General features: G+C 37.4%; 2 protein-coding genes across 2 annotated transcripts; both read right to left on the reverse strand.

The window, feature by feature from the left end:
• Positions 1-1,968: 1,968 nt before the first annotated feature.
• LOC134745202 (neuropeptide-like 3) lies at positions 1,969-9,081 on the reverse strand. The gene is made up of 3 exons (XM_063679199.1): positions 8,932-9,081; positions 4,609-4,788; positions 1,969-2,270 (listed from the first exon to the last, which is right to left on the reverse strand). Exons 1-3 carry the CDS (start codon positions 8,941-8,943, stop codon positions 2,142-2,144), a joined length of 321 nt encoding a protein of 106 aa, XP_063535269.1. The 5' UTR covers positions 8,944-9,081; the 3' UTR covers positions 1,969-2,141.
• An 8,555-nt stretch (positions 9,082-17,636) lies between these two features.
• LOC134745252 (uncharacterized) lies at positions 17,637-18,408 on the reverse strand. The gene is made up of 2 exons (XM_063679246.1): positions 18,251-18,408; positions 17,637-17,984 (listed from the first exon to the last, which is right to left on the reverse strand). The coding sequence occupies exons 1-2, from the start codon at positions 18,266-18,268 to the stop codon at positions 17,706-17,708; spliced, it is 297 nt and encodes a 98-aa protein (XP_063535316.1). The 5' UTR covers positions 18,269-18,408; the 3' UTR covers positions 17,637-17,705.
• Positions 18,409-18,974: the final 566 nt, after the last annotated feature.

Raw genomic sequence — 18,974 nt, forward strand, 5'->3', positions numbered from 1 at the left:
TGTTCTTGCCTCCCCCCGTCTGTGTAAGCCGAAGCTAAGGGTACAAACGAGTAAGGCGCCCTATCCAGATATATAATGTGAATATATAAATATACATAACAAGACCACGCTTCTTCAATTACTAACAGATTTCAATGAGCCTGGATTACTCCAAATGGTCCACACGTGAGACCCTCACATCCCTCTGTCAGACCTTGAAGAGAACGTAAGAGGTATGCTCGTCACCTGTGTTGGTAAAAAGGTTGACGCCAGGCCCCTCTCGCGACCTGGACCTAACACTACTGGATTCCCGGAAATGCCTGTTTAACAGCCGCAAGGTTAGGCGTTTCCGGTAGATCGACCATGCGATCTGACACAAATCTGGCTCTAAAACACAATAAAAATCACAAAAATAGGTAAACACTGACACTAAAAATAACAATTGAACAGTTTGACAAAAAGCAGCATAATAGCTACGTCATGTCAAACTTTCAACCGTCAAAATAACCACCTTTGTTTTAATGTCTACGAATTAGCCAGAGATTGTGACAATCCGACGAACAAAAATTGAATCATCCCTCCCCGCTTGGTTTAGGGGTATTTATAACCATACAATACATTAAGAAAACGCATTCCTCGACGTGCTTTTTTAATAACTCGAGCACCATACTTGAATAGTTTCTGCAAAGATATTATGTGACTCGTATAAGAGAAGCAAAGTTTAAGCAAAAAACGCTCATCGGAAACCAAGGAACAATCACTCTCAAACAGATGGCGCCACACCTCTGATACTTAACAATAGAGTATTATTCCATCAATCGAGCCAGTTTCTCCTTTTAGAACGGTCAAATCGCCCCGCTAATATGGAATTCATATGAAACACCACATAATGACGTCACGGTCATCTCATCCTCCTTTTATAATTCTATCTGATTTATTAAATATAACTTGTATTTCATAACAACTGCATCTATGTTTTTCCAATAAATATCCTATGCTTTATTCCATGCATTTCATTTATTTTAACTACAATAAAAATCCTATTTTAACACATATCAACGAAAAAACATGGGTCAAAATCATATGACGATCCAATAATAATAATTTACATATATATACATAAATTTTTTCGATACTTTTATACATTTTCATTCTTAGTTTCTATGCTGAGTCGACAGATGGTAGAAAACGAATTATAATCATAATCAAGTTGTTAATAATAAAAATTACAAATAATAGTTATTGTCTATATCTAATAGGCAAATATAAAACACTTTTAATACATACAAAATACTGTATGTAGCATTACGTATCTGATTTAATAAGACCACAATCCTAGAATTTACCATAACAACAACCCTCTTAACAAACTATTCTCTTTGGTGTCTGCAATCATTTTTTCTGGTTAACGGCCCACTTGGACACATGATTTGGTTAGAGTTTTTGTTTGTTGTTTGGAATTTGGCGTGAGAACACTTGCTTTTATTTACATATTGATTTACTGAATGCATACGTATTTACTTTCATGTATTCTATTTTATGTAACATTGGTACTTAATAATCAAGATTTTAAGTTTATGAAAATATTATAGACCGATCAGCTGTATCGGTTATCATAGTATAAACCAAAGTCGCTTTCCGCTGTCTGTTTGTCTGTCCCAATGTATGCCCAGATCCTCAAAACCACGCAACGGATTTTGATGCGATCTTCCTCAATAGATAGAGTGATTTAAGAGGAAGGTTCATTTGTATAATCTGTAAAGGTTCTGCTTAAATTAGTTGAACCACTCGTGCGACGCCGGGGCGGGACGCTAGTTTTATAAATTAACTAGTTCAGCTAGTGCGTCTAGTTACACCGCTATCACTACTGGTTTAATCCCAGCTGTAGGCACTGCACTGGGGTCTTGGTCACTTTTTATTTCGTATACAACATCTATTTCAGTTTCTAATTCAGAAAAAAGATAAAATAATAATAATAATACCCAGATAAAAACCAAGAAGAATAATTTATTAACAACAATACAGCTTTCCAGAAAAGCAAACTACTTTTCGACATTCAAAATTTTCATAGCGATTTTAAATTAAATAAGCGATGTTGACTGTTGCACTGGTTGGCCAGGTAGTGTGGCCGGGCTTGTGGCGTCTGGCGTGTGGCGTGTCGCTTACCAGCCGTGCGCGTAGGGGGACGCGTAGGGGGACGCGTAGGGGGAGGCGTAGGGGGACGCTAAGACGGGCGCGTGGGCCACGGCGGCGTATGGGGCAGGCGCCACGGCCACGGCTGGGCTGGCGAGCTAATACGAGAATAATATAACAATAAATAAATGTTATGGGACAATATTACACAAATAGATCCACAGTAAGCTGAATGAGGCTATCGATACGCTGTAGTCAACTATAAAATAATTTGACAAATCACGTGCCGCCGCGCTCCCATAGAAAAGACATAAACGCGCGACTATTTTGTCTACTGAAATACTTACCAATTTTCATTAATAATTTAGGTTTTATAGTAAAAAAGTATTATTTTAGATGACTCGTAGAAAAAGTATTGTATACAATAGTGATAATCAAGCTTTTCAACCTCGTACCTCACTTAGGTAACTCAGTAAGCATCGTTGCCTAAACACGGTACTCGACTGAAAAGCTGTCTTTTATATCACGATTGTATAAAATACTATTGTTACACCAACAATAATAGATAATAGACGGCGATAAATATGAACACTTATTAAATACATAGAAAACATCCAGGAGGCCAATTCGAATATACACTTTGACATCAAAATGATATCTTTATGAATGACAACAAAATGACATCATTTAGATATTATCTTGATGTCAAAATGTAAGTTTGAATTGGCCTCCATAACTCAGGTCAGGAACAAATAACAGTTTTTATCACACAAATGATTGCCCTTACCGGGACTCACACTCGAGAACTCGCAACTTCGTAGGCAAGGTCATTGACTCACTTTTAATTAATTAGCTAATGCTATAAATACAAAGGCCATGCCAGGATAAGTTAAGTGAGTCTGCCCCCAGCGAGTTTTGGCTTGTAATTTTTTTTATTGATTTGTCTTTCTATTAGTATCCGAGTATGCGAAATTTCAGCTCCCCAAACTTTATAGTTAAATAAAAAAGAAAAAAAAAAACGAAATATGATCTTTTTTCAATTTTTTTTTCTAGCCAGCCGATTTTGACGTGCGTTACGTATATTGTGCATGTAGTAAGGACAATTACATGATATTAATTTTGTGACATATTGCCGTATAAAAACTTTAAAAAAATATATAAATATTTTACGCCAGCGACACTTCCAGATTTTTCAACAAAGTAGGCCTCTTTAATAAGCTATCAAATGAATATAATTACTTTATTTTATCTGTGGTATAACAAGGTGTTTTTTTTATTGAATACATTACTATACATTTACTCACATACCCGCTCGTTAAAACTAATCGCTTACAAACTCTTTAGAGAATGGTGCACGTTGATCATGAACACTGGCCACTGATAAAAATTAAAAATAAAATAAAAATGTGAATATGTTTTTTCTGTGCCGGTTTTTCAAATAAACTTTCGATATCGCAAGTCTTAATTAATAACTAACAACAAAATGATTTTCGCCACAAAATTAATATCATGTATTATAATTGTCCTTACTACATGCACAATTTACGTGACGCACGTCAAAATCGGCTAGCTAGAAAAAAAATATTGAAGAAAGATCATATTTCGTTTTTTTATTTAACTATAAAGATTGGGGAACTGAAATTTGGCATACTCGATACTAATAGAAAGACAAATCATTAAAAAAAAATACAAGCCAAAACTCGCTGGGGGCAGACTCACTTAGCTTATCCTGGCATGGCCTTTAAAATTAATCTCGTTTTGAATCTTGCCAAAGATATGTGACGCTTATTTTTAGCCGTCACTGGCACTATATATTTAATGGTTTTATTTAAAGTAAATATTGCTCAAAAGTGGATGGTCAAGTTTGCAGCCAGAACTAAAATGCCAGGGCCGCTTATCGCAAAAACAAAAGAACTTTACTTACAGGATAAGTGGTTCAGATTGGATCGGCCTACTTCAAGGTTAGCTCTACTTATCATCGCATCGTGTGATTGTAACTTGCATTTTATTTACTGCATTTCTGGGATTCGAAAACGTATTACTTGCATTGCATGCGCTTGCTCGCTCTAGAGCATGGCAAATATGTTCACCGTGCAGGCACGATGCACTGAATTAATATTATATATACTCTCATTTTTTTTGTTTCTGAACACGGCCTTTCGCCGTGTTTATAGACCTTTTGACAAGATTGATTTGTTCATTTTCTTGACATTAATTTTCTGATGTTTTATCCATCAGTAAGGAACTTATTTAGAAAATAATTATAAATAATAGCTTAATGAAATGGAGGCGTAAAAGTACAAATCAGAGATTGTATTAATTAGATAGATGTAGATTCATTATATATTCCAGCTACGATGTCACATTATTGGCTATGGATGTATGGATTGATGTCATCAATCAAAGTCATACTTTGCCTTCTGCGGATCTGCGTTCAATGGGAAGACCGCATAAGTAGTAATTTTACGTATTTTAGTCAAGCAACATGATACATACCCTCACAGTGTTGGCATATGAAGTGGCGACAGGCACAGCGGTCTTAATAATGGGGGCTGGAGCGAGCCCATGGCCCCAAACGGATGCCACGGGGGCCGCATAAGGGGCAGCTACGCCCAGCGGAACACCGTAAGGGCTAGGCGCGGCGGCGGCCACGGCGAGGAGAGCGGCGAACACAACCTATAGACAAGGAGAAACTTGGTAACTGTCTTCATATGCACATTTAAATTCAGACTCTAACTGTCCGAAATCAGTCGCATAGTGGTACGCTAGATTACTTCAACCAGAGCAAATTTGACCTGAAAACTACCAGTTCTATCTTAAATACAAATAAAAATACAAATACAGAAACTTTATTTATAACGCCAAGTTACCTGTCATGTTGGGTTTCATATAGTTTTGTGGATTTAAGCTTTGAGGCGTAAACTACAAGACTTGAGTCGCAACTGCTGAGCCTTGAAGCCTCGAACCTTAAAGCCTCGGAACCTTAACGACTCGAACTAAGAGTTCGTGTTGCTGCTTACGAGCAAAGAAACCTCGAGTCTTTTGGCCTCAAGCTTTAAAGCCTAAGATTTGAAGGTTTAAGTCTGTAAGGTTTTTAGCAGTAAAGGTTTGGAGCAAAAAGTAAAAGCTTTTAACAAATAAGATCAACCTATGCTATAGGGTAGGGTGAAATTTAATACGTTTTTGTGAAATAGGGAAAAACAGAAAAAGATAATTATGACTTATCGCGTTTTTAGAGTTCCGTATAGGCAACTAGGAACCCTTATAATTTCGCCATGTCTGTCTGTCTGTCTATTTTTTTTAAATACTTTTATTTTTATTTCTTATGACTCACGCATATAGGACGGAACGGAACGGGAAAAATTTAAAATATAGTTTCATAGAAAATGTATCTGGATGTACATACGCAACGGAATCAGGGTTCTAAATGGTCCACCCTGTATACGTTGCAGGCAGTAAATGCGTTAAGTGATGTTAAGTTACTCTTCCGATATAGATAGGTATATTACAATATTCGTAAATTCTCTACGCAAAAATAATTTCTGCAAAGAGAGCTCAACGTATGAGCTCTAAGCTTGACACAAGCTTTTAAGGTTCGGGGGCTTGAGCTTAAGTTAAAAAACTAGAGTTCCCTATGAGGCCCGAGTCTTAAAGACTTCATTTTGACAAGTCATAAAAAGTTTGAGTCGTTAAGGTTCTAAACCGCTGTGTGAGCAAATCTTTAACGCTCTAGCTTTCAAAGCTTGAGCCTTAAAGGTTCGCGAGTCGTTAAGGTTCAAAAGTCTTAAAGACTAGTTTTTTATCAACACTAGTTTCATATCATTAGGTAGGTATATATATTAAATTTAATTGTTACACATTTAACACATTTTAATTGGTACATTTAATTTAACACATTTAATTTCAGTATAGACTTTATAAGGTGACTAGATAAATCATATTTATATGTTAGGGAGCTCGAAGATCAATCTTAACTTAAAGGCGCTGGCTGCATCCTTTTTAGGGTTCCGTACCCAAAGGGTAAAAACGGGACCTTATTACTAAGACTCCACTGTCTGTCTGTCCGTCTGTCTGTCTGTCTGTCTGTCTGTCTGTCTGTCCGTCTGTCCGTCTGTCCGTCTCTGTCACCAGGCTGTATCTCATGAACCGTGATAGCTAGACAGTTGAAAATTTGCACAGATGCTGTAGTTCTGTTGCCGCTATAACAACAAATACTAAAAACAGAATAAAATAAATATTTAAGTGGGGCTCCCATACAACAAACGTGGTTTTTTTTGCCGTTTTTTGCGTAATGGTACGGAACCCATCGTGCGCGAGTCCGACTCGCACTTGACCGGTTTTTTGTTTAAGTAGTAAATAATAATTCAATTTTCGTAATTTGAGACAATCCTGCTCTTAATTTACAATTGTCTGTGGTAGCTGCTCTTTTAGTTAGGCTTTGGTCTCCCGTTGAGTCCCCTCCTCCCGTTTTTATAGGAGAACACAGCATCATTTCTATAGAATGGGTTGCTTTACGCAGCGAAAGTAAACAATTTGTATAAAAACTTAACGGTATGCGCCATATATCCCCTTGGACTGTTAATTACATATTTTGAAATGTACAATTTGACATTTCGCCTCGGATAACTCAATTTTGTATAAAACAGGCAATTTTCCATTTTATGTTATGCAATATTTCAGTCAAATACCGTTCCAGGTGTTAGGACTGTAAGGTGCAGAGTTTTTTCTTATCTAATTATTTTTAGACTACCTATAGGTTGAAAACATTAACTTAACAGTAATTAGTAAATAATGTTCGCGTTACACGCGTTTGGCACGTAAACAATTATTTAAAGGCTTCGACACGCGTCATACAAAATAAAACGTGTAGGTAACTTTCTGTTGACATATCATCTTATTTCTATAACATGATAACCCACGTAAGGCGCGTGCTGTGGGCACGTGTTAACAGGAAAATATGTTATAAAATATTTGGTGTTGCCAACTACTTAGTTCAACCTACAAGGTAACGATTTAACTTTAACCTAATGGATGTTCCCTTAGGCTTAGTCAGCGAAGTCAGAGGAAATTTATTCATAGCTTCATGAATACCAGATGCTTTTGTGCAACGTAGCGCAACAATGTTGAGGCTATCTGTTCTTAGTCACGTCATTGGATTTGTCACCACATCCTTACGAACGCCCTTTAGGTCGCAAAGGACATCGGGTGTGGGCCTATCTAATCTAGATCCAGACCGCCTTTCTAACGAGACCGGTCTAAACAATCACGCCTTGGTCGCGTGTGCTATTGATGTTGGTTCTGTCCGTGTACGAGCGGCTATGTCTTATGATAGATAGCTGTTTAAGCTTATGAGCTACAGAGCTTTAGATAGACAGATGGTATGTATAGAACGGACTCAACATTGTGGCGTACAATTATAGCGAAATAATAGTATCGAAATAGTAACATTCTAGTGTATTGAATAGACGACTAATCAATACATTATAATTTTATTATTTTGATACTTCATGCCATTTAACTAGGATACAAATCAAATGAATTGAAGTAAGTAGTAACACTACTATATAAATTATAAACTGAAATAGGTGTCATACCTATATGAAACAAAAACTGACCAATTCCTCAAGTGTCCAGGGCTAGCATCAAACCAGCGTCTTCCGCATTGGAGGAAGACGCTATAACTATTAGGCCACCCATGAATTAAGACAAATACCCACTATATCGTGGAATTCATGACATTGTATTTGTCACAATTTAATTCTAATGTAATTTCAGTCTGATCTTTCAATTAGCACATGACATCTGCAGAAGGAGCGAATGTTATAAGATTGAATATTTACTATATAATTTGAATTAAAATGTTTTTCTTTCCGCACAGACTCTATTAAATACTTAGCTTCCTACCATATGGCCTTAATCCGGCAGCTTTGGCTCGGCACGTCATATGAGTGACGTCTAGGCCTAATTTGAATATTATGCGTGTGTTCGTGATTGTATCAGCGACATTATATTACATGTCCTTTGTATGCAAGCTGACCAGGAATTACAAATCGAGGTCGCTCTTTCATAAAAGTGGTTAAATATTGTGTATCGAGAATAAATGACAACTTATATTATTCCGGAATACAGCCGTGACTTTATGTGTGTGGGCATAATTCATAAACGTATACTTAAAATACAAATAAAATGTATAGATAACCCTTTAGTAAATTTATAACGATGATGAAATATTATTATATCGCCATCGCCACCAAAAATATTTTACTAATAAATACTTTACAACAAAGCAATCGTAAAGAACAAAGTTTTAAGGATGACTCACGCTAGACCAGGCCGGGCCCATGCCGCTGCCGAGGCGTCCGACACGTCATTTTCTATGACGGCTGATCGGTGATCACGTGGTGCTTTCCATAGTAAACGAAGGCCCTGGCCCGGTCTAGCGTGATCCGAGTCATCCTTTAAGTTAATAACAAAAAGTATCTCATCTCATACAACAAATGTTTTTCTTCTGAATTTAGAAATCCGCACTTAATAATTCTGTACCACAATTTTTCTGGAACATGCTTAAAATTGCTAGGTGTTTTAACTAAGATGTTTTTCCGCGAAGATCTGTGAAGATTGGTCCAGTTTGTTTGCGACAAATTAATAAGTTCGGTGACCGCGGGTATTTTTCAGTTATTTTTAAATGCCACTCTTAGTTAGGAGTGTACGATAGAGCCAAATGATGGAATATGATAGTTTTTGTTTTTTAGAAAAATAATAATAATAAACTTTCTTATATTGAAAATGACTGCCGGTTATACAAAGAAATGGTCTTACCAGCTTGTACATTTTGAAGGGTGGGTTGGGGTGTCTTGTAGAGGTGAAGAAGGAGATGTGGGACGAATGTGCTTAGGAACCGAGCCGGCTAGCTTATATACTGCCTAGACACATGCTCGGCCCAAGTCTAGCCCTACCTCCTGGGCCTAGGTCATTTGTATCAGCCTTCGGCTGGAGACGTAGCGTTAGCAAAAGAGGCTAATACTGAAAATGAGATAATTTTGCCAAGAGGACAGTTTAAACGAATTTTATTGTTAGTTTTATTACCTATATTGCTCATATGTGAGTACATAATTCTAATTTTATTCATTGTACTCCAGGAATTCTCTGCTCTGCCTACTTTATGACAAAACATTTTCAATCTCCTCACCATTATATCTATTTATTTTACTCGATTATTCAACCTTCAATAATAAAAATAACTTATTGATACTTAAAAATGACTATAATGATATTTTTTCACATTTTAATCCATAAATTGTTTTTATTTTTACAATAAAAAAATACGAAAATTGTTTTGAAATGCAAAATTTTAGCTCTATCATATGATACCCCACTTGGCCTAGTAACTAAACTTTGAAAATTTGCCCCCTTTTCATATTGGGCATTTTCCATAGTTAATGAAAACAAAATAAAAAAATTACACTGTGTTTAGGTTAGCGTTCTCCATGACTACTCTAAATTTCAAATCGATAGCTTTAGTAGTATTCGAGATATTTAGCAATGTGACAGACAGACAGACGGACGGACGGACGGTCGGTCAGAGTCGCACCATAAGAGTTCCTTTTGTACCTTTTTGGTACGGAACCCTAAACAGGAGTCTAGTTCATCTCACCACGTCTGATGGATCCTCGATTTGAGTTGGGCTGCCACTCAGTGACTATCTTGGCCCACAGCTCACTCCACATGTGACAGACATTCCAGCCCAGTCCCACTTCAAATCGGCCGCTTTCCGGAGCTACAAGTTTCCAATAACAACTTGGTTATATCCCGTACAAGTAATACGCATTGTTTATTACGAGGTAAGCTAATTGCAACAGCAAAACCGTTAATCATAATGATGATATAGATATACCTACCTACCATAAATAAAATAATTATGATGATGCTCACAGTCATATCAACAAATATAAGTACGAGTTATACTCGTTATACCTACCGATTTTTAAATGTAAACTTTTGTTTACACTTTGTAAACAAAGTAGCTTATCACTTTATCTCGAATCAACGTTTCTTCACTGTTTACAGTATTGACAAAGGCTTTCCCAAAACCACTTAGTAACAAACATCAATATAATGAAATAAATCCTGCGATCCGAGAATTCTGTAACCAAATCATCTGTTCTTTGTTTAGCTCATAAGCAAAATAAAATCATTCTTCCCATTTATAGGTATTTTCTTTAATAAAAGGGAAATGGAGCAGTTGAAACCGTAGCAAGGAAGTTTGTATGTTTGTAGCCGAGTCGGTGTTGAATCTAACGCTACTAACTACACGTGTTGTGGTACTTGTGGTCCAGTTGGGAATTTTTATGTCTACACATACGTTTAGCTGGCAACGTTAGGAAACTGTTTTGATACTTTGCACATTCACACAAAAATATTGGTGAAATTCTGAAGCGTGTAAAGATTTCTAGTAAATGGCTTAACCGTAGCTGTATTTGTTATTTTACAGTCTTGTTACTTTCTGATATGGTGTGCTGGGGCCCATTAAATGTCAAATGTTCTCTATTGATTGGTAATTATTTTGTTGTCGCGTAGCTTACGTTAAATAGTCGTTTGGAACTTTGACTCTGCAATAGATAAACATGCGTCTGCATGCGAATAAGTTACACACGTAGATTAAGTACTTTGAATCATATCTTAATGTAGCAAGACGTTCTCATAGAGACACATGAAACACTTTCGAAGTTGACGTACATGTAGCCTGCCTAGTAGGACTCGGTTCCTTAAACGTACCCTTCTTTGTATTACATCTATGAAAAAGGAACCCTACATAAGAGTACTACGTTTTCTATGCACACTACACATGATATAAAACGTATATAAGAATCCCAAAACTTTAAACTACGTCGAAGAATTTAAGCGTTAACGCAGTTAGCTCACATGTATGTTACCAATGGCGCAATCGTGAGTTGTTGATTGGTTTCAAATTATACGAGCCACTTTCACATTGTTAACAGTACTTGTTGCAGTCTTATCTGAGACTTGGACTGTCTTAGAATTAATTATTGACAGTGTGCTATTGTTTAGGTATTAGATTTTATTTCTTAGTAGATTATGTTCATGTTTAATAGCTATAAATAATTCGGTCTTTACCTTTCGTATGCTCCTGTCAAAAAATTGCTATTTTAATAGTAATCTAGACAACTTCATGTTTAAGTTGAATGTATATGGAATTATGGAGCAGATCTGCTCCTAAACATACCAAAGGTTAATCGTTAAAGGCCGGGACTTAATAGGTAAAAGTCTTTGAAGGTACTTACAAAACATTATTTTTAATACAGTTGCTCAAAAAGTGTTACTTTACGTAGCTGTTTAGCGTTCGCAAAATTGGTTTTTCTACTCGTCGAGTATAATCTGTGTATTACAACTTCATATGCAACACTACAACCTTACTCTTTTCAACGTTGGGTAGTCTATGGCATTTCCGACTCAAGCATAAGAATTTAATCGATACGATACGATAAACATTTTGAAAATAAAACTTCATACATTTCGATAAAATATTTCTTGTTTAAGGAGACTCGATTCAATGCAAATTAGCCTACTTAAACATGCTGCTGCGTCGCATCTGCTTTGTGATTGGTTGGCCAACAAAAACATTTTATTTTATGTTGTAGTAGAAACAATTGCTTCATAAGTCAGAAATGCGCATGTGACACCCTTCATATAGCAACCTTCATAATCCATACCGTACGAAAACCGCTTAGCGTTGCTTGTAAGTCTCCATAGGCTACGGTGGCCAAAATCGAAAAAAAAACTGTCTTAAAATTGAATTTAGCAAGGAGTAACCAGGGCCTCATGAGTTGCGACTGTTGCGAGGTGTCGTTGACCAACCCGCCGGAGGCGCCGGGCCCGGCGGCCGGGGCGCGTACGAGTATGAAGGTATCGCGGGCTGCGGCAGCTCGCGTATCTTAGCTATAATTTTGGTTTGTTTACCTATATGATTTTACTAGTTGAAAGTATTATTTATTTGTCTCGTAGAAAAAGTATTGTATACAATAGTGATATAGTCAAGCTTTTCAATCTCGTATCTTACTTAAACAACTCAGCAAGCTTCGTTGCTTAAACACGGTACTCGACTGAAAAGCTCTCTATTATATCACGATTGTATAAAATACTATTTTGCTAACTAGTGCGTTTTACTTTTCAGGCTTTTCTCAATTTAATTCTGACTGTAATCGATACGAAGTTTGGATGTTCAAAAACTTTGTATATTTTTATTTTGCAATTAGACATTTATTACGTACAAAATAGTACATTTTACAACTAGTGTGAAAAGACATTTCACACGTGTTGTAAACGACGTTTTTTAATACAATTGCGAAAAAATAATAAATTAATATATCATTAGTAGAATCATACCACCAAACCAAACCAAAACCAAAAGTACCTATACAGCTAAGATACGGGAGCTGCCGCAGCCCGCGATACCTTCATACTCGTGCGCGCCCCGGCCGCGGCCGCCGCGCGCCCGGCGCGGGTTGGTCAACGACACCTCCTCATAACTCATGAGGCCCTGGTACCTGCTCCGCGCTAAATTCAATTTTAACTGCGTTTCGAAAGTATAGTTTGGAACTAAAAAGTAAAAAGCACTAGTTCGAGAAATTGAGCTTCTCACACGCTACGCAGCCACAAAAAGTACCACTTTTTGAGCAACTGTATTAAAAAGTATTGTTACACGATATAAAGTAAATATTTATTTTTTATTGTATAAATAAAACGTTATATAATACGATATTTCACTAAAAACTTTTTTATTATTTGGCTGATTGAAACTATCATTGCCATGTTGGCTGTGGTTGTGGTTAACAGAAAAAATTAAAAACTATAAAGTGAAACCGGCGCCCGCTATTTTCACTTAAAATTTAGTTGTATCAAAATAGTTAACTTAAATTACGACTGTAAGAGTGTTTTGGCATTAAAAAAATTATTAAATAACTAGCTGTGCCCGCGGCTTCGCCTGCGTGGAATTCGGTCTGTGTCGGTAAGCGGCTAATTCACCCCTAATTTATATCCCTGTCCCCTGGAGACAGAACTTAAAGTAAAGTTGACAGATGGATACGCTAGAGGATTGTAGTCCAGATAAAATATTTTACAATTAGGTACCTACCACCAAAGATAGATACAACTCCGTAATAGATGGATACAGTCTAAGGAAAAAACGTGCCTCGAAAATCACGAAAATTTGATTCTCGATCAGATGTCGCTACTACCTGTTGCCTACTCTCGTATAGAGGGCGTTGACGGTTTCGTTTGTTATTATTTAACAATTTTAACGCATATCAGTGAAAGAACATGGGTCAAAATAATAAAAATAATTAATGCAAATAAAAAAGATCATTTATCCATATTTAAATACATTTGATCGTATTTTAATAAATCTTCATTTTTAGTTTTAAAGTGTGTCGATAGATGGCAGTGAATTTACTGTGGTTACAAAATTTACTATGACAGTACCGCTCTATAATATTATATCCTCTTTGCTACCACTAAATAAAATTACACTCCAAAATGAATATTTTTTTTGCCCTTATTCAAATTTTTGACGTGATTTAAACGGCATAGAGTAGTAGGTGTATATCGAACGATACAGTACCATTTTTGTATTTTTACGTCCTTGACTGTACCTATGCAAATCGGGTACACTACATAATTCCGAAAAATTTTATTCCGAATTTTAGAATGTCGAATTTTATCATTCCGATTTTTAAATGCTCGACCCATCAAAATTCCGACTGTCATAATTACGAATGATCAAAATCACGAAGATTTATATTTCCGAAAACCCAAAAAGCCGAATATTGTAAATTCCGAACTACATAATTCCGACTATAACAATTCCGATGGTAGCAAACACCGATTTAACATTTACGATTTTCAAAATCACGAATTCGGAATTGCCCTTATTCCGAATTAACGTGATTCCTATTTTAAATATCCCAATTTTTAAATTTCCACTTTTCTGGCAACAGTTCGTTTTCTTGGGGGTCGCAGTTCAAACCCAACCTAACCCACTTTTCTGGCAACAGTTCGTTTTCTTGGGGGTCGCAATTCTAACCTAACCTAACCCACTTCTGGCAACAGTTAGTTTTCTTGGGGGTCGCAGTTCTAACCTAACCTAACCCACTTCTTGCAACAGTTCGGGTTCGCAGGTTCGCAGTTCTGTCAATTTATTTATACCGAATTTTTATGCCAAAAATATTTTATGCCGAATTTAACATGATGCGGCACGACAGGTACCCGTAATAATTACTAAAACGTCGTCTTCATTTGAATATCACGGATTCCATTTTTCCGATCTTGTAAAAAACCGCATTTCTGAATACCGAATTATTTTATTTCCGATCGGACAATGATTTTTCGGAATTTAGGAATTCGAAAAAAAAATTTTTTTCGGAAAAATGTAAAATCGGAACTTTAAGCTTTCTGTCAAGTGACAATCGGATTTTAAGTTTTCGGAAATAGCACATTCGTGATTTTATTCCATCGTGTTTTTAAAAATCGTAATTTTGATATTTCGGACTTATAAATAATCGGGATTATGAAAGTCGTGGTTATAAAAATCGGGAAAACGTATTTCGGAATATTTGGGTGTTCCCATCAAAATCATGTCATCCAAATCGGTCCTCCAGTCAAATTAGTCTAAGCATGACGCCGGCGGCGGGCAGCGTCTGCCCCTTTTTTTTGTTTTCGGAGTGGGAAATGCATCTGCCCCTACGACTTGTTGATGGTCATAGCGAAGCAGACGCTCACGGGGACCTGTAGGCGCTTGAAGCGGAACGGGAAGTTGCTCGGAATGAGGGGGATACGCGGGATGAACACGGCTTCTCCGGCGCCACACTCCGTCAGGATCTGCGCCTACATATGTATTACGTACGATGTATTTGGGATCACAATCGAACTCGCGCTGGCTTGCCGTTTCAGCCGAAAGCAAAGCGACCTGCCTGGCTAGAGCGCCACTGAGTCTCTTACCGTGGTTTTTCTTAGACTCCTGAGACCGTGCCCCTTGTGGCCGCAATACATTGCGAGACTTTCGCGAAAGATTCGATTTTTTTCGGGAAGGCATGGTAACGCGTTTAAGTGCCAAATCGTTTGACATTTACTGAAAAATGTTTTGTTTAAAGTACCCACCTTCGTGACCATTATTAAGAGGAAAGGGCACGGCCGCTTCTCCATGCAAACGCAGTCTCCATTTTTTTGGTTAAAAACTACCCTATGTTCTTCCACGGGACTCAAACTATCTCTATACCAAATTTTATCTAAATCGGTTTAGCGGTTTAAGCGTAAAGAGAAATTAAAAAAAGTTTTTTCATATTTTTTGTATTTTCACTCGGGAATATAATTTTGATATCATAAATGAATTCGGCATACCCGATTTATACAAAAACGATACCTAACTTGGCCTAGTTATCGAGGCAGGCGGTGACTTGCCGCTGACTAGATGGGCCCCTGAAACTGCCGTCGTGAAGACGACCAGGAGCAACACCGGTGTGAGCGGCTCAGGGGTGTCTAGAGGTGTGCGCCGCTTTCTACCCAGTGGCTGTTACCAGCCACTGTGCCAACTCGCGTCTTATGCATCTTTCACTTCCACCCCTGGAGCATATAGCTCTTACGACTCCCCTCTGGACGGCCAATGAAGGCAAGCCAGAGCTGAGAGTCCTGCGGGTCCCCTTGGGGTCCACTCCGACCGACGAAGACACGCCGGAGACGGAGACCCTGACCGACTCGCTGGAGCACTCGGGTCCGTGGGGTCGTCACTCCCCAACAGCTCGCCACAAGCTGCCCTGCGGGCTTATTGGTATTATTATTATTAAATAATAATATAATTATATAGGTATGAATATGAATATATAAAATTTAATTTTTTTACGTTAATTTATAAAATTTTAAATCAACGCTGGACGTAGTTTATATTGCTAAATAATATATAATATAATTCAAGTTTAAGACAAAATTCGTAACTGTAAGTATAATACTCATGTAGCCAATATTTGTTTTATTGTGATTTTTTCGCAAATGTATTAAAAAACGTTGTTTAATGTACATGTGAAAGTGTTATTATTTATTTGCCCCGTGTCCTTTATTCACCTACGGCTCATAAAAGACATCTCGTAACTCGTAAAAGTCGTAACGCGCTTTCCACACTTGCATTAAAATGTACTATTACATTATTGGCTTAATTGCTTCTAGTGAAAAGCAAGTATCTACTATTATTTTCAATTTACTTTGACTGGAAATGATTACAAATACTTAAGCACGTACACAAATTAAGAAAAAGACTAGTGGCTCTGTGAGCTATAGACCTTGTGAACCCCCATGGCTTCGCTAATTAAAGAAAACATCAAAAACTTAATAAGCGAATTTTTTTTTTTATCGAACCTGCTTATCAAATTTCACGAGAATTGGTTGAGAAATGCGGCCTGTAGAGGAGGAAAAGGACGAATTTCCTTCAGATGTACGTCTGTACCTACGAAAGTATTTTTGCCCAAGATGAAACGGAGACCGTCGCTCTTGCTAGGTCACAAAACGGGTGTTATTATTGTCACCTCAGCTGTATACTTTAGTTCTCACATCTTTTGGATTCGAATCCTATATGTTTTACAATTTGTTGGGCGAGAAATTTCTTTATTTATTAAGTACCAAAAATTACTTTACTTACTAATTACTAACATGGATCAAGAGGTTTCATGCCTCGTACCGTACGCATTTAGTTGTTGTGTGGGCTAAAATTTATATGTATCCATAGATGAAAATTTCTATAGCTGGTAGAAGCGGAGCGGACGCAGGTGACACCAAAGGAGGGCAGGGCGTTCTCAATGACACTGTTCTTGTGTCACATGGCCACATGACTTATCATTTCATATCTAGGTGACTATGCACATTATTTACCGGGCACGTTACGCACTCACACGTAATTGGTGTGGTGTTAGATCAAAAAGATTATTTAAAAAGGTTTGCTTCTCCGAAAACGACGTGGAATAAATATAAATGTTTCGTTATTCATATGCCTAAGAGGCGGTTTCTGATAAGATAAAACCATTTAATTTTACAAAATTAAGTACGCATTGATGTCTTTGATTTATTTTCTTATATCAACTTAGAGGATTAATTACCTAGTATTAATACTTTAATTTGTAATAAGGGTTTAATCATATTTTGGATCTCTTTGAACAAATTATACACGTCGTGTGCTAAAGTTATGTTTCAGCTAACATGTTGGATCGCGCTTCCTAATTAACGTAAAATTGCGCAGTTATTATCGCTCCTTAGCATACTTATATACTTCGTGTTCAGTAATCTTATTACCGGAAAACCACTCAATTATAAATAACTTGCTGTTAATTATTGGATTAATAATGTTTGTGGGATTACATATTTAATCTTGAATATTATGTTTTAGTTAACATCAACGGTATTATTTTTGCGGTCAAACAAAACTGCTGTAAAAAAAATCTTTCTTACAGTTATTTGCTATTTATTTAACCAAAATATACATTTATGTACATATTATATTGAGCAAGTCACTAAGGCAATGATATCACCAAATTCGTTTATAGGATGTAAGGGGAGGCTACGTATCTAGAAAAGTACGGGGATGGGGCAAAGGCGGGAGCTGCAACGTAAGGAGAAGAGACAACAGGAGCAGCAGCGGCCACCAGCGGGGCGGGGGCAACCACGGGGGTGGCTACCGCATGGTTGACGGCGTGCGCGGAGTAGGAGCTGGCGTAGGGGGCCACGGCGTACGCTGCAGGGGCCACGAGCGCAGCTGGGGCCGCGGCTAGGGGCAGCACACCGGCGCTGACGGAGGCAAGAGCTAGGGCGAAGACGACCTGTAAACAAGTTTCATCGCATTGTTATCGTGTTTCTTTATAGTCTGCCCAATTGCCCATGTTCTTCTTGCTGCTGGACCCGAGTCTGCTTGGCTAGGTTTTTCGAATTTCGAATATCTTTGCAAATGTTTCTGTTGGTTAAATTAAGAAGGATTAAAAAGAGGGGTAGGTATATAGTATATAGATAGCTCAATGATATAATAAATTGCTACGGAGTACGAGTAGTTCCTTACAGAAAACTAGTTTTACCAGGCAAATAAACTTACAACGAATTTGGCGATCATTTTGCTTAGTTTGTGTGACTGCTCACGAGTTCGGACGCTAAAGGAGGAGTCGGTGGACTGTGTCGTCTCCTGGGCATCGTCATGTTTTATACGAAATGTGATTTAGTTGAGCAACAATACGCACGCCGTATGCGTGCGGTAATAATACGCAGGGCATCGCTGGCTAACCGCCACAGTGGCTGACCCAGACTTCTATAACGACGGCTGCATTCTAATTTCAACTTTGTGCACACCAATTTCACTGCAACTTACGTAACGGCTGGTGAAAAAAAAAACTTGGAAGTACTGTGGTCAACGGCACATAATGGCTAAATTCGTTTTTTTTAATTCATTTAGGTATTTCCCGTGCAAGGCTTTTAACTTCTTCTGCTCAAACTCTTTTGCCTAGGACACGTGATGCGGAAAAATGTAGCGGCTGATGATTTAAATTTAAACTTATCCACCCTGTAGAAAATCTCCGTTTTAGATTTTTTATATGGACATAGAAAAACTTAGTTTTTTTTTATGATAGATGTAGTATTTAATCAGAAGGCAAGCTTCTTAGTTTATGCTAAATTGACGGACACCGGATCATTTACAAGACAATTTTAAATGGTTTTCTAAAAACCGTAAGGTAGTTCCGCAACAAATAATGCGAAAGTAACTGTCTGTATATGCTACCTCTTGAGTTCTTGACGCCTAAACCTCTGAATCGATTTCAATGAAA

This window comes from Cydia strobilella, chromosome 11, assembly GCF_947568885.1.
Source record: "Cydia strobilella chromosome 11, ilCydStro3.1, whole genome shotgun sequence".
Classification (NCBI taxonomy): domain Eukaryota; kingdom Metazoa; phylum Arthropoda; class Insecta; order Lepidoptera; family Tortricidae; genus Cydia; species Cydia strobilella.